At 50.2% G+C, this 13,454-nt stretch overlaps 1 protein-coding gene across 2 annotated transcripts in view; it reads right to left on the minus strand.

The window, feature by feature from the left end:
* TMEM143 (transmembrane protein 143) overlaps positions 1-13,200 on the minus strand; it is a 29,401-nt gene extending 16,201 nt beyond the window's left edge. Inside the window, exons 1-3 of one of the 2 annotated variants that reach the window (XM_002762354.6) lie at positions 13,160-13,200; positions 12,553-12,793; positions 8,865-8,969 (exon numbers count right to left, since the gene is read on the minus strand). In XM_002762354.6, the coding sequence (XP_002762400.3) occupies positions 8,865-8,969; positions 12,553-12,793; positions 13,160-13,182 (369 nt within the window). In that variant the 5' untranslated portion in view covers positions 13,183-13,200. The remainder of the gene's footprint in view (positions 1-8,864; positions 8,970-12,552; positions 12,794-13,159) is intronic. The other variant, XM_078359341.1, reaches the window with a different exon arrangement.
* Between the last annotated feature and the right edge of the window lie 254 nt (positions 13,201-13,454).

Consider the following 13,454-nt stretch of genomic DNA (forward strand, 5'->3'; position numbering starts at 1 on the left):
TGACAGCTGCCCTTCAGATGGAAATCAAGGGACAGAACACCATCCACTAGATTTCCCTGCAGGGAGGAAAATGTTCTAGAACTGCAGTGTCCAGTGAGGTCAGACACTGGCCATAGGTAGCTACTCAGCACCTGAAATATGATCGGTATGCTGAGAAACAAAATTCTTAAGTCTGTTTAGTTATGTTAAATTTTTTTTTGAGATGAAATTTTGCTCTTATTGCCCAAGCTGGAGTGCTATGGTGTGATCTCCACTCACCGCGACCTCCACCTCCCAGGTTCAAGCAATTCCCCTGCCTCAGCCTCCCCGGAGTAGCTGGGACTACAGGCACCCGCCACCACACCCAGCTAATTCTGCATTGTTAGTAGAAGCGAGGTTTCTCCATGTTGGTCAGTCTTGAACTTCTGACCTCAGGTGATTTGCCGGCCTCAGCCTCCCAAAATGCTGGGATTACAGGTGTGAGCCACTGCGTCCAGCAAAATTCAGTTACATTTTAACAGCTAGTGTTGACATTTAAATTGAATGAAATTCATGGCTACCACAGCAGACAGTGCCAGGCTAGAGAAAGAGGCACCTTTCTCTAATATGCACACGGACCCCTGTAGAGAAGTCAAGGTCCACTCTGTTACCCTCCTGCACAGCACCGTGCCCCTCGCCCTCATGGTCTGAACTTAACCATCACTGGGAAGGGCATCTGGTTCACGGCCGGCCCCACCACCCACGTTCACTTCCAGAGTGCAGGATGCAGTCCCAATTTTGCTTCTCAGTGAAGACCCAGCACCTGGCACCAGGCCTCACACGAACATCTGCTAAAGGAATGACTTAATTGGGACTGGGCACGGAGGCTTACACCTGTCATCCCAGCACTTTGGGAGGCCGAGGAAAGCAGATTACTTGAGGTCAAGAGTTCGAGATCAGCTTGGTCAATATGGTGAAACCCCACCTCTACTAAAAATACAAAAATTAGCTGGGCATGGTGGCAGGTGCCTGTAATCCCAGCTACTCAGGAGACTGAGGCGGGAGATCGCTTGAACCCAGGAGGCGGAGATTGCCGTGAGCTGAGATTGTGCCACTGCACCCCAGCCTGGGAGACAGAGAGAGAGTCCGTCACACACACACAAGAAAATGAATGACTTAATTGGGTCTTCGTGGCAATTTCGGCTGCCATTTTCCACCCTCAAGCATTCCCTTGGGGCTGTCACATGCCATCTGTCTACTGAGGACTCCCTGATTTCCAACTGCAGTCCAGACGACTCGCTTCAGCTCTAGATTCACATGGCTGGGCGTCTACTCAAGGCTCCCATAGAGATGCCCACAGGCCTCTCAATGCCTCCGAAAGGCCATCCTCTCAATCCCACGATGCCCCAAACCTGCTCCTCTCACCATTGTCCCCATCTCAAAAGATGCAACTCCATCTTTCCAAGTGCTCAGGCTCAAATCCTGGGGGTCATCCTGGAGTCCTCTTTCCCACATATCCAACCACTGGCAAATCCTGATGGCACCACATTCAAAACAGATGCAAAATCTGACCGCTTCTCACCCCTTGGTCTCAGCCACCCTCCTCCCTTGCCCGGGAAGCTGTTCTCCCTGTCCAGTCCCCATCCCCAGTGTGTTCCAAAAGCAGCCATTAGAGGGCGCCCGTTTGCACTTACAGCAATTCCAGTCTCTGCTTTCAACACTCCACTTAGCCACCAGCTCACTCACAGTCCTCACCACAGCCCAGGGGTCCCTGTAGGATGTGGGGCCAGGTGCCCCTCCCTCTGCCCTCACGTCCTGCTCTCTTCCCCTGGTTCACCGGGCTCTAGCCCCGTAGGCCTCCTGGCTGTTCTGATTCACTGGGCTCTAGTCCTGCTGTGGCTCTTCCTCTGCACACCATGTATACTGTTGCCTCAGGGCCTTTGCACATGTGGTTCCCTCAGATCACAGGGCTCGCCTCCTTCAGGTCTCTGCTCAGTGAGGCCTTCCTGACCCCACTACCTGAAACAGCAAACACCCACTCCCTTGCTATCCTTTTCTCCTTATTAAGTTTCAAATTAAAAAAAAAAAATGCAGTCATCCCTTCGTATCCATAGGAGATCACCTCCAGGATGTCCCACGGATACCAGAACCTACAGATGCTCAAGCCCCGGATACAAAATGACATATCTGCATATAACCTCTGCACCTCCCTCCATATACTTTATTTTTTATAGACAGGGTCTAGCTCTGTCCCCCAGCTGGAGCGTGGTGCTACCATCATGACTCACTGCAGGTTCCACCTTCCAGGCTCAAGCAATCCTCCCACCTCAGCCTCCTGAGTAGCTGGGACCACAGGTGCGTGCCACTATGCACAGCTAATTAATTTTTTTTTTTTTTTGGTGGAGGCCAGGCATGGTGGCTCACACCTGTAATCCCAGCACTTTGGGAGGCCGAGGCAGGTGGATCACAGGGTCAGGAGTTCGAGACAAGCCTAGCCTGGCCAATATGTTGAAACCCCATCTCTACTAAAAATACAAAAATTAGCTGGGCATGGTTCTGTGTGCCTGTGGTCCCAGCTACTCACGAAGCTGAGGCAGGAGAATAGCTTGAACCCGGGAGGCAGAGGCTGCAGTGAGCCGAGATCGTGCTACTGCACTCCAACCTGGCAACAAAGCAAGACTCCATCTCAAAAAAATAAAAATGTAGGTTCCTTCGGAACCTCAGAATCTCAAATAGGGTCTTTGTAGGTAGAATTAAGGTAAAGATATAGATGAGATCATACCACATTAGGATGGGACCTAAATCCAGAGAGTGTCCTTCTAAGAGACAGAAAAGGACACACACAGACACCGAGCAAACGGCCACAGGAAGATGGAGACAGGGGCTGGAGTGACTCATCTATAAGCCAAGGAGCACCAAGGGTGGCTGGCAGCTGCGGGAAGCCAGGAGAGATGCATAGGATCAGGACGCTTCCCGCTCAGGGCCTCCATGGGGAAACACCTTTCAGTACATTTCACTTCTTTTTTCTTTTTTTTTTTTGAGACAGTCTTGCCCTGACACTCAGACTGGAGTTCAGTGGCATGATCTCAGCTCACTGCAGCCTCTGCCTCCTGAGTAGAAGTGTTTCTCTTGACTCAGCCTTCCAAGTAGCTGGGATCACAGACATGTGCCAGTTAATTTTTGTATTTTTAGTAGAGACAGGGTGTCACCATATTGGCCAGGCTGGTCTCGATCTCCTGACCTCGGGTAATCCACCCACCTCAGCCTCCTAAAGTGGTGGGATTACAGGCATAAGCCACCGCACCCAGACTTTTTCTTTCTTTTCTTTCTTTTTTTTTTTTAATGTCACAGAGAGCTGTTTTTACATTGTGGTTTTTCTTTCTTTTTTTTTTTAAGACAGAGTCTTGCTCTGTCCCCCAGGCTGGAGTGTAGAGGTATGATCTCGGCTCACTGTAGCCTCTGCCTCCCGGGTTCAAGCAATTTTCCTGCCTCAGCCTCCCGAGTAGCTGGGACTATAGGCACCCACCACCACATCCGGCTAATTTTTGTATTTCTCGTAGAGATGGCGTTTTACCATATTGGCCAGGCTGGTCTCGAACTCCTAACCTTAAGTGATCCACCCACCTCGGCCACTCAAAGTGCTGGGAGAACAGGGGTGAGTCACCGCCCAGCCAGATTTCCTCTTTACGTCATGCTGGTCTCCTCCTCACTCTAACAGAGCCTCTGAGGCACAGCTGTCACGGTCCCCACGTGCCCCAGAGCCTCCAGCCATTCGGGAGACACAGTAGGCGCTCAATAAATATTTACTGAGCGAACTCAATGAATGAATGAATCAGGAAAAAAGGATCACAGAGAGGTCACCGCCAAGGTCACCCGCACCATGAGTGAACAACGAAGCCATTGTTTGAACAGGGGCTATGCTGCTTCTTTCCCTGCCCAGGCCACATTTTCAAAGGACTTAGGTCATCACCAAATGATCACCCAGGGGGCCTCAACCACCTCTGCCACTTCTACCCTGCCCTGCCCCTGCCTCTGTTTGAAATCTTCTGCCTGGGAGATATATGCTTATTCACTTAGATTCTTTCTAAATTTCTATTTTGTTTAAACACTTCTATAATAAAATTGGCTGTTTTTAACTTTTTTTTTAAGAGTCTCGCTCTGACGCCCAGGATGGAGTGCAGTGGCATGATCTTGGCTCACTGCAACTGCCACCTCCCGGGTTCAAATGATTATCGTGGTTCAAGTCATTCTCCTGTCTCTGCTTTCTGAGTAGCTGGGACTACAGGCACCCACCACCACAACCAGTTAAGTTTTGTATATTTAGTAGAGAAGGGGTTTCAGCATGTTCGCCAGGCTGATCTCAAACTCCTGGGCTCAAGTGATCTGCCTGCCTCAGCCTCCCAAAGTGCTTGGATTACAATGCATGAGCCACAGGGCCCGGCCTTAACTTTTAAAAAAATAGAAAAAGAAAAACCAACCATGGCTCCAGAGCCCACAGGTATCCTGTGGAAGAGCTTGGAGGCAGGAAGATAGGGCTCCATCTCAACTCCACCAATTACAAACTGTGTGATCCTGGGCACAACACGGGCCTTCACCCCTCCACACTGCAGGAAGGAGTCAGTCAGCCAGACACAGCAAGCGCTCAGCAACTGAGAGGCTGTGATGGCCGCCGTTGCTGTGATTGCTATTATTCAAAGCAAAGAGGGGAGCTGCTGGAGGCAGTGGTGGGAAGCAGCCAGGGGTGAACGCAGCAGGCCTGGGTTGGCCAAACCCCGCACATTCCAAAGAAAGGACCGGCCCTTGACCAGCCTCTGGGATGGAACCTCTAAGTCCTTGAAATGTCCTGACTGTTAAGCTGTCTTCGTTTACCTGGGGCCTGGGGCCACACTGGATGCTCTATGCTGATGCTGTGATTCCTGTGGTCAGGCCTGGGGACACTTGGTATCAGTTTGACCTCTGGAGGGGCTGGAGTCTAAGGTCAGCTGTCATGCATAGTGACTGGCTCCCAATAAAAACCCAGGACACGGGCTTACAGGAGGGTCCCTGGTTGGCATTACTTCTTGTGCATTGTCACACATCTTGCTGGGAGAATTAAGTGCCATCCTTGACTCCACAGGGAGAGGACAACTGGAAGCTCATGCCTGGTCTGTCCTGTCCTGGATTCCATCCCATGTGCCTTTTTCGATTTGTTTTTGTTTTGTTTTGTTCTGTTTTTTGAGACGAAGTCTAGTTCTCAAAAACAAAAGAGTGAGTGCCATCTTGGCTCACTGCAACCTCTACCTCCCAGGTTCAAGTGATTCTCCTGCCTCAGCCTCCCGAGTAGCTGGGACTACAGGTGTGCGCCACCACACCCCACAGTAGTACCGTCTATTAATAGATGCTCCCAGAGTAGTTTCTCAGCCCAGACCTCTCCCTTTACTTCCAGTTCCACATATTCAAGTCCATCTTTCTACACGGTGTTCTAAAAGGCAGCTCAATGGATACAGAAAATATGGTCTCTATACACCGTGGAATACTAATCAGCCATAAAAAGGAAAAACAAAATGTCTCTTTTATTTATTTATTTTTTTGAGACGGAGTTTCCCTCTTGTTACCCAGGCTGGAGTGCAATGGCATGATCTCGGCTCACCGCAACTTCCGCCTCCTGGGTTCAAGCAATTCTCCTGCCTCAGCCTCCCGAGTAGCTGGGATTACAGGCACGCGCCACTGTGCCCAGCTAATTTTTGTATTTTTAGTAGAGACGGGGTTTCACCTTGTTGACCAGGATGGTCTCGATCTCTTGACCTCGTGATCCATCCACCTCGGCCTCCCAAAGTGCTGGGATTACAGGCGTGAGCCACCGCGCCGGGCCAAAATAATGTCTCTTACAGTAACTGGATAGAGCTGGAAGGCCATTATTCTCAGTCAAGTAACTCAGGAATGGAAAACCAAAAAGTCTATATTCCTGCTTATAAGCTAAGATATGAGGATGCAAAGACATACGGAGTGATATAATGGAGTTTGGGGACTCAGGGAGGGAGGGTGGGACAGGGCTGAGGAACTACGCACTGGGTACAGTGTACACTGCGCTATGATGGGCACACCAAAATCTCAGAATTCACCACAGTAGAATTCATCCATGTAACCAAAAAGCACATGTACCCCAAAAACTATTGAAATAAAAAATTTTTTTCGAGACACCGTCTAACTCTGTCACCCAGGCTGGAGCAGTGGTGCAATCTTGGCTCACTGCAACCTCCACCTCCCAGGTTCAAGGGATTCTCCTGCCTCAGCCTCCTGAGTAGCTGGGATTACAGGTTCCCACCACCATGCCTGGCTAATTTTTGTATTTTTAGTAGAGACGGGGTTTCACCACGTTGGTTAGGCTGCTCTCAAACTCCTGACCTCATGATCTACCCACCTTGGCCTCACAAAGTGAAATCAGATTTTTTTAATTAAAAAAGAATAGACCAGGTGCAGTGGCTCACAACTGTAATCTCAGCACTTTGGGAGGCCAAGGTGGGTGGATCACCTGAGGTCAGGAGTTCAAGACCAGCCTGGGCAACATGCTGAAACCCCATCTCTACTAAAAGTACAACAATTAGCCAGGGTGGTGATGCATGACTGTAATCCCAGCTACTCGGGGGGCTGAGGCACAAGAATCACTTCAGCCTGGGAGACGGAGGTTGCAGTGAGCTGAGATCACACCACTGCACTCCACTAGCCTGTGCAGCACAGTGAGTCTTTGTCTCAAAAAAAAAAAAAAAAAAAAATTAAAACAGAACAAATAAATAAATAGGCTGGGCAAGGTGGCTCACGCCTGTAATTCCAGCACTTTGGGAGGCCAAGGCGGGCAGATCACGAGGTCGGGAGTTCAAGACTAGCCTTGCCAACATGGTGAAATCTGTCTCTACTAAAAATATAAAAATTAGCCAGGCACAGTGGCATGCACCTGTAGCCCTAGCTGCTCAGGAGGCGGAGGCAGGAAAATCACTTGAACCAGAGAGGCAGAGGTTGCAGTGAGCCGAGATCGCACCACAGCACTCCAGAGTGAGACTCTGTCTAAAAAGAAATAAGAATATAAATAAATATGGCTGGGCATGGTGGCTCGTGCCTGTAATCCAAGCACTTTGGAGGCCAAGGCGGGGAGATCACCTGAGGTCAGGAGTTCAAGACCAGCCTGACCAACATGGTGAAACCCCATCTTTATAAACTAACTAACTAAATAAATAAAAGGTAGCTCAAATTCCTAAGCCCAGAACTGTGCCCTCAGTCCTCCCTGCAGCTCTCTCTCAGCATCCCACCACAGTCTTCCACATCTCAGTACATGGCAGCTGCATCCTCCAGGAGGCTCAGGCCAGACAGCTGGAGACACACCCTGGACTCCTCTCTTTTCCTCCCCACCACATCCCGGCAGCCAGCACATCAGCAAAACACTGATGCCTTCCAACACCACCAGCATCTGAGCATTTTCCACCATTTCCACTGCTATTACCCTTGTCGGAGCTTCCATTATCTCTCACCTAGACAAATATAATAGACTCTTTAATAGATGTCCTTGCCTCTGACAGTCTGTTCCCTACATCGCAGCCAGAGAAATCCTGTTAACACCTAAATCCGCTGCTCACATCTCTCCTCAGCTCAGAGCCCTACCCCCCATGGCCCCTGGCTCACTCAGGGTCAAAGCAAGGTCCTGGGCCGGGCGCAGTGGCTCAGGCCTGCAATCCCAGCACTTCGGGAGGCCAAGGCAGGTGGATCACTTGAGGTCAGGAATTCAAGACCAGCCTGGCCAACATGGTGAAACCAACTCTCTACAAAAAAACATGAAAATTAGCAGGGCGAAGTGGTGGACACCTGTAGTTGCAGCTACTCGGGAGGCTAAAGGAGGAGACTCACTTGAGCCTGGGAGGCGGAGGCTGCAGTGAGCCGAGATTTCGCCACTGCACTGCAGCCTTGGCAACAGAACAAAACTCCATCTCAAAAACAAAACAAAACAAAACAAAAAAACAAAGCAAACTCAGAATTGATGACTTTTTTGGAGCTGTAAAAAAAAAAAAAGAAAAAAGAGCAAGGTCCTCACGGTGGCCCACAAGGCCCAGTGCCATCTGTCCCCATCTCCTCTGCACTCATATCCCACCCTCCCTGCTCTTTCACTCTCGGGCAGCCACAGTGGCCTCCTCACTGTTCAACACCAGGTCCCCGCTCACCTCAGGGCCTTTGCACTCGCTCTTCCATCTGCCGGGAACATCCTCCCTCTCCAGACATCCATCAGGCTGGGTCCCCTTCTTCACTAAGCGTTTAGTCCACTTGTCACCTCCTCCGGAGCCCTTCCCCACCCACCCTGTCTGAAACAGGCCCCACCTCATCCCTCTTTATCTCACTACTCCGCTTCATTGTTCATGGCATTTATCACCACCAGGCATCATATATATGTTTATATATTTTTTGAGGCGGAGCTTTGATCTTGTTGCCCAGACTGGAATGCAATAGTGCGATCTCAGCTCACTGCAACTTCCACCTCCCAGGTGCAAGCGATGCTCCAGCCTCAGCCACCTGAGTAGCTGGGATTATAGGCATGTGCCACCACAACCAGCTAATTTTGTATTTTTAGTAGAGACGGGATTTCTCCATGTTGGTCAGGCTGGTCTCAAACTCCTGACCTCAGGTGATCTGCCCGCCTCAGCCTCCCAAAGTGCTGAGATTACAGGCGTGAGCCACCGCACCTGGCCATATTTTATATTTATTTAATTCCTTGTCTCCTCAGCTGGAATGTCGGCTCCATGAAAGTGTCACTGCATCTGTCCTGTTCACTGCTGAATCCCCAGCACTTAGAATAAGGGTCAGACTCCAAGAAGGTGTCAGGGAAATTTGCTGAATGAGCAGATAAGTGAACAAGCACCACAGGGCTGGAGGGGCCCTGTACTCACCTGCAGCCGGGCCAGGATTTGGTGGTAGTGGAACAGGGTGCAGAAGTCCACGTGGGCTGAGAACGCCTCCAAAGCTGCCTTCTCTGCTGGACTTGAGTGGAATTCCTGTTACCTCAGGAAGGAAAACTTCTCTGTAGGCCTTTTCCCCTTCCCCGAGGGGAGGAATTCTTTCCCCAGGCAGCCTATCTACTGTAGGTCTTTCCCCTTCCCCGAGGGGAGGAATTCTTTTCCCAGGCAGCCTATCTACACCAGAGCTCTAGACTTTTAAGTTTTGTTCTGGGTCAGGCACAGTGGCTCATGCCTGTAATCCCAGCACTTTGGGAGGCCAAGGTGGGTGGATCACTTGAGGTCAGGAGTTCAAGAGCAGCCTGGCCAACACGGTGAAATCCCTTCTCTACTAAAAATACAAAAATTAGCCTGGCGTGGTGGCGTGCACCTGTAATCCCAGCTACTCGGGAGGTTGACACTGGAGAATCGCTTGAACCAGGGAGGTGGAGGTTGCAGTGAGCCAAGATCACACCACTGCACTCCAGAGTAGGCAACAGCAAGATTCTATCTCAAAAAGAAAAAGAAAAAAATGTTTTGTTTCAGTTGGGAGGGGGCTGATCTATTCTACTCAAACTGAGGCAGCCCAATATATTGAAGAACTATATTGGGTTTAAGAAGCTGGAGGTTCAAGTTTTTCCTTTGACACTTCCTAGCCAAAACTCACACAATGCCAGGAACTGTCTGACAGTGTAATATGATCTTCTAGAAGGAGATGGAATTATTATTATATTGAGACAGGGTCTCATTCTATCACCCGGGCTGGAGTTCATTGGCACGATCTCAGCTCACTGCATCTTCAACCTCCTGGGATCAAGCAATCCTCCCACCTCAGCCTCCTGAGTAGCTGGTACTACAGGCGCCCACCACCATGCCTGGCTAATTTTTTACAATTTTTGGTAGAGGTGGGGATCTCACTATATTGCCCAAAGTGCTGGGAGGCTGAGCCACAATACCTCATAGGCTGATGGAATTATAACCTCTATTTTTCAGAAGGAGAAACTGAGGCTCTGGAAAGTCACTTGGTGTAAGTGTCTGTGGGAGGTAACTGCCATCTAGGCCTGCCTCCAGAGCACACATTGAACCACTTCTTTTTGTTTTTTTTGAGATGCAGTCTCACTCTGTTGCTGAGGCTGGAGTGCAGTGGCACGATACCAGCTTATGCAACCTCCACCTCCTGAGTTCCAGCAATTCTCCTGCTTTGGCCTCCCGAGTAGCTGGGATTACAGGCATCTGCCACCATGCCTAGCTAATTTTTGTGCTTTTTTGTTTTGTTTTGTTTGAGACGGAGTTTTGCTCTTGTTACGCAGGCTGGAGTGCAATGGCGCGATCTCGGCTCACCGCAACCTCCGCCTCCTGGGTTCAGGCAATTCTCCTGCCTCAGCCTCCCAAGTAGCTGGGATTACAGGCACGCGCCACCATGCCCAGCTAATTTTTTGTATTTTTAGTAGAGACGGGGTTTCACCATGTTGACCAGGATGGTCTCGATCCACCCACCTTGGCCTCCCAAAGTGCTGGGATTACAGGCTTGAGCCACTGCACCTGGCCTTTTTTTTTTTTTTTTTTTTTGAGATGGAGTCTTGCTCTGTCACCCAGACTAGAGTGCAGTGGCCTGATCTCGGCTTACTGCAAGCTCTGCCTCCCAGGTTTAAGAGATTTTTCTGCCTCAGCCTTCTGAGTAGCTGAGACTACAGCTATACGCCACCAAGCCCAGCTAATTTTTTTATAGTTTTAGTAGAGTTGGGTTTTCACCATGTTGGCCAGGCTGGTCTTGAACTCCTGACCTCAGGTGATCCACCTGCCTCAGCCTCCCAAAGTGCTGGGATTACAGGCATGAGCCACCGTACCCCACCTTGAACCACTTCATTATGTTTCCTATCTCAATATCCTGGGTAATTGTCTTCACTTCTCTGAGCCTCAGTTTCCTCACTGGCAACAGAGGATTTCACCCTCTTTCTCAGAGGGCTACAGTGAGAATTTGATGAGATTACAGGTGTCCTGTATACACGTGTTTACATATGTGTGCATATATTTGCATATTTATGTGTGTGTATATTTGTGTATTTTTGTGTGCATATTTGTGTGTGCATGTTTGTGTATGTATGTGTGCATATTTGTGTGTGTATATTTGTGCATGTGCATTTGTATGTGTGTATTTGTGTATACATCTTGGTGTATTTGTGTATTTGCTTGCAAATCCTTGTGTGTGCATATATTTGTGTTTGTCAAGCCTATAGTTGAGTACATACAGCAGGTGTTCAATAAGTACATGTTAAATGAATGAATGATGGTTGGGTGTGATGGCTCACACCTGTAATCCCAGCACTTTGGGAAGCCAAGGTGGGCAGATCACTTGAGGCCAGGAGTTTAAGACCAACCTGGACAACACGGTGAAACTCTGTCTCTATTAAAAATACAAAAATTAGCCAGGCGTGGTGGTGGGTACCTGTAGTCTCAGCTACTCAGGGGGCCGAGACAGGAGAATCACTTGAGTCCAGGAGGCAGAGGTCACAATGAGCTGAGTTTGCACCACTGCACTCCAGTCTGGGCAAGAGTGATACACTGTCTCAAAAAAATAAATAAATAAGGCCAGGTGTGGTGGTTCACACTTCTAATCCTAGCACTTTGGGAGGCCAAGGTGAGTAGATCATGAGGTCAAGAGATGGAGACCATCCTGGCCAACATGGTGAAACCCGATCTCTACTAAAAATACAAAAACTATCTGGGCATGGTGGTATGCACCTGTAGTCCCAGCTACTCAGGAGGCTGAGGCAGGAGAATCACTTGAACTCAGGAGGCGGAGGTTGCAGTGAGCCGAGATCACACCACTACACTCCAGCCTGGCGACAGAGCAAGATGTCTCAAATAAATAAATAAATAAAATAAAAATAAATGAATGGATGACCATCCTCAATAAAGACAGGTATGATGACGATGGTGGTGGTAAGAGCTCAGGTTCTGGAGTGAGACCAGGACTAGGATGAGGTGAATGTGGCACCCTATGGTGCAAAATTTAATGGGTAACTCACTCTCAGGGTCAAGCAAATGCCTCACTTACCTAGTCTGACTCTAGAGCTGGCCTAGTCCTGGGCCAGCTCTAGAGTCAGACCACTTTGGTTCAAATTTAAGCCACTATGCTTGTGGCACTGGGTAAATTACTTTCCTTCCATCTGTTTCTATTATCTCATTGGGGATGATGGTGGTATCTCTGTTACTGATGATTCAACAATACATGAAAAATGCCTGGCACCGTGTCGTAGAGTCAGAGCTCAAATCGTGTGATAACAATTACGATTATAGCATTGTGACTTTATAGGTACAATTATTATCAGGCAGCAGAAATAGTAATCATGAGGATGATTACTATACCCATCTTACAGAGGGAAAAACCATGCCCCAGAGGGTGCCTGTTTAAGTCCTCAGAACAAGCCAGAGTCGGAATGGATGCTGCATCTGCATCTCGGAGGCCTGGCTCCACCATTCCATCTCATCAACTCCTGCCCACTAGGGACCACAAAGGGACCCGGGAACTTCAACTCCCAGGAGGACCCAGGGCAGTTCTCCGCAGCAATTAAGGCCCTGCCGCCGCGAGGCCTGCTGGGAGTCGTAGTCACCAGGCTCTTGGACCCGGGACGGGCGGTACCTGTATTAGGAGGCGGAGCAGCTGCTCCTTGGAGAAGGGAATGAAGCGCTCGCGGTACTGCTGGGCCCAGTCGCGGGGCTCTGTGGGGTTCCACATCTTGCGATACTCCCCCATCTTGGCCGCCAGCGATGAGAGGGTCCGGGGGGGCCCGAGGACCGTGGGCAACAGTGGCAATACTCGGACCCTGGACCCCCAGACCCCCCGGGTCACATGCAGCATGGCTAGACCCTTTCCCCGGAGCCTAAACAGAGGGAAATGGGCAGGGGTCAAAGGCCATCTAGAGGAAAAGCGCCCTTTCCACCTCCACTTCCCACCCTCCAGAAGCCGTCCCTACCCCAGGCAGGGCGCAGAGCTCATTCGCTCGCCTTGAGGCCCCTCTTGCCCGTCCCCTTCCCACACTGCTCAGTTGGCCTGGGTCCCAGACAAGGGTCAGAGGTCTCATGTTCTGGGGCGTTTTGCAGACCCAGGGACCTTGTAGTGGCATAACGTTTCTTCGGGGTCTAGACAGCAAGGTAGATCTTAAGAGAACAGGAAATGCTCGGGAAGGTTACCTAGGGGGTGCAGGGCCACCCTCCCTGGCCATGCAATCCCCCGCTCTCTCCCTCACCTTAGCCAAAGCGTGACTGTCATTGAGCCTCCTGCGCATGTGCAGAAGGGTGTCCTGGGCTCTCGAGGTTCGGCTTCAGCCAGCAGTAAAACGCATGCGCAAAGCCTGGGTCAATGCGCTCTGTCCATTCTCCCTGCCGACTCGCTATGTCAACTACGCATGCACCAGCTGCTTCTCTTTCTCTACCACAGGCCTCTTTTTGGGCGCGACGCATGCGCCGCAGGAGTGTCTCCTTGTCCGCTTGCTTCAAAGGGAAGGGGCGGAGTGCGCTCGAGACTCCCGAGAGGAGTGGGGC

Source organism: Callithrix jacchus, chromosome 22 (assembly GCF_049354715.1).
Source record: "Callithrix jacchus isolate 240 chromosome 22, calJac240_pri, whole genome shotgun sequence".
Lineage (NCBI taxonomy): Eukaryota > Metazoa > Chordata > Mammalia > Primates > Cebidae > Callithrix > Callithrix jacchus.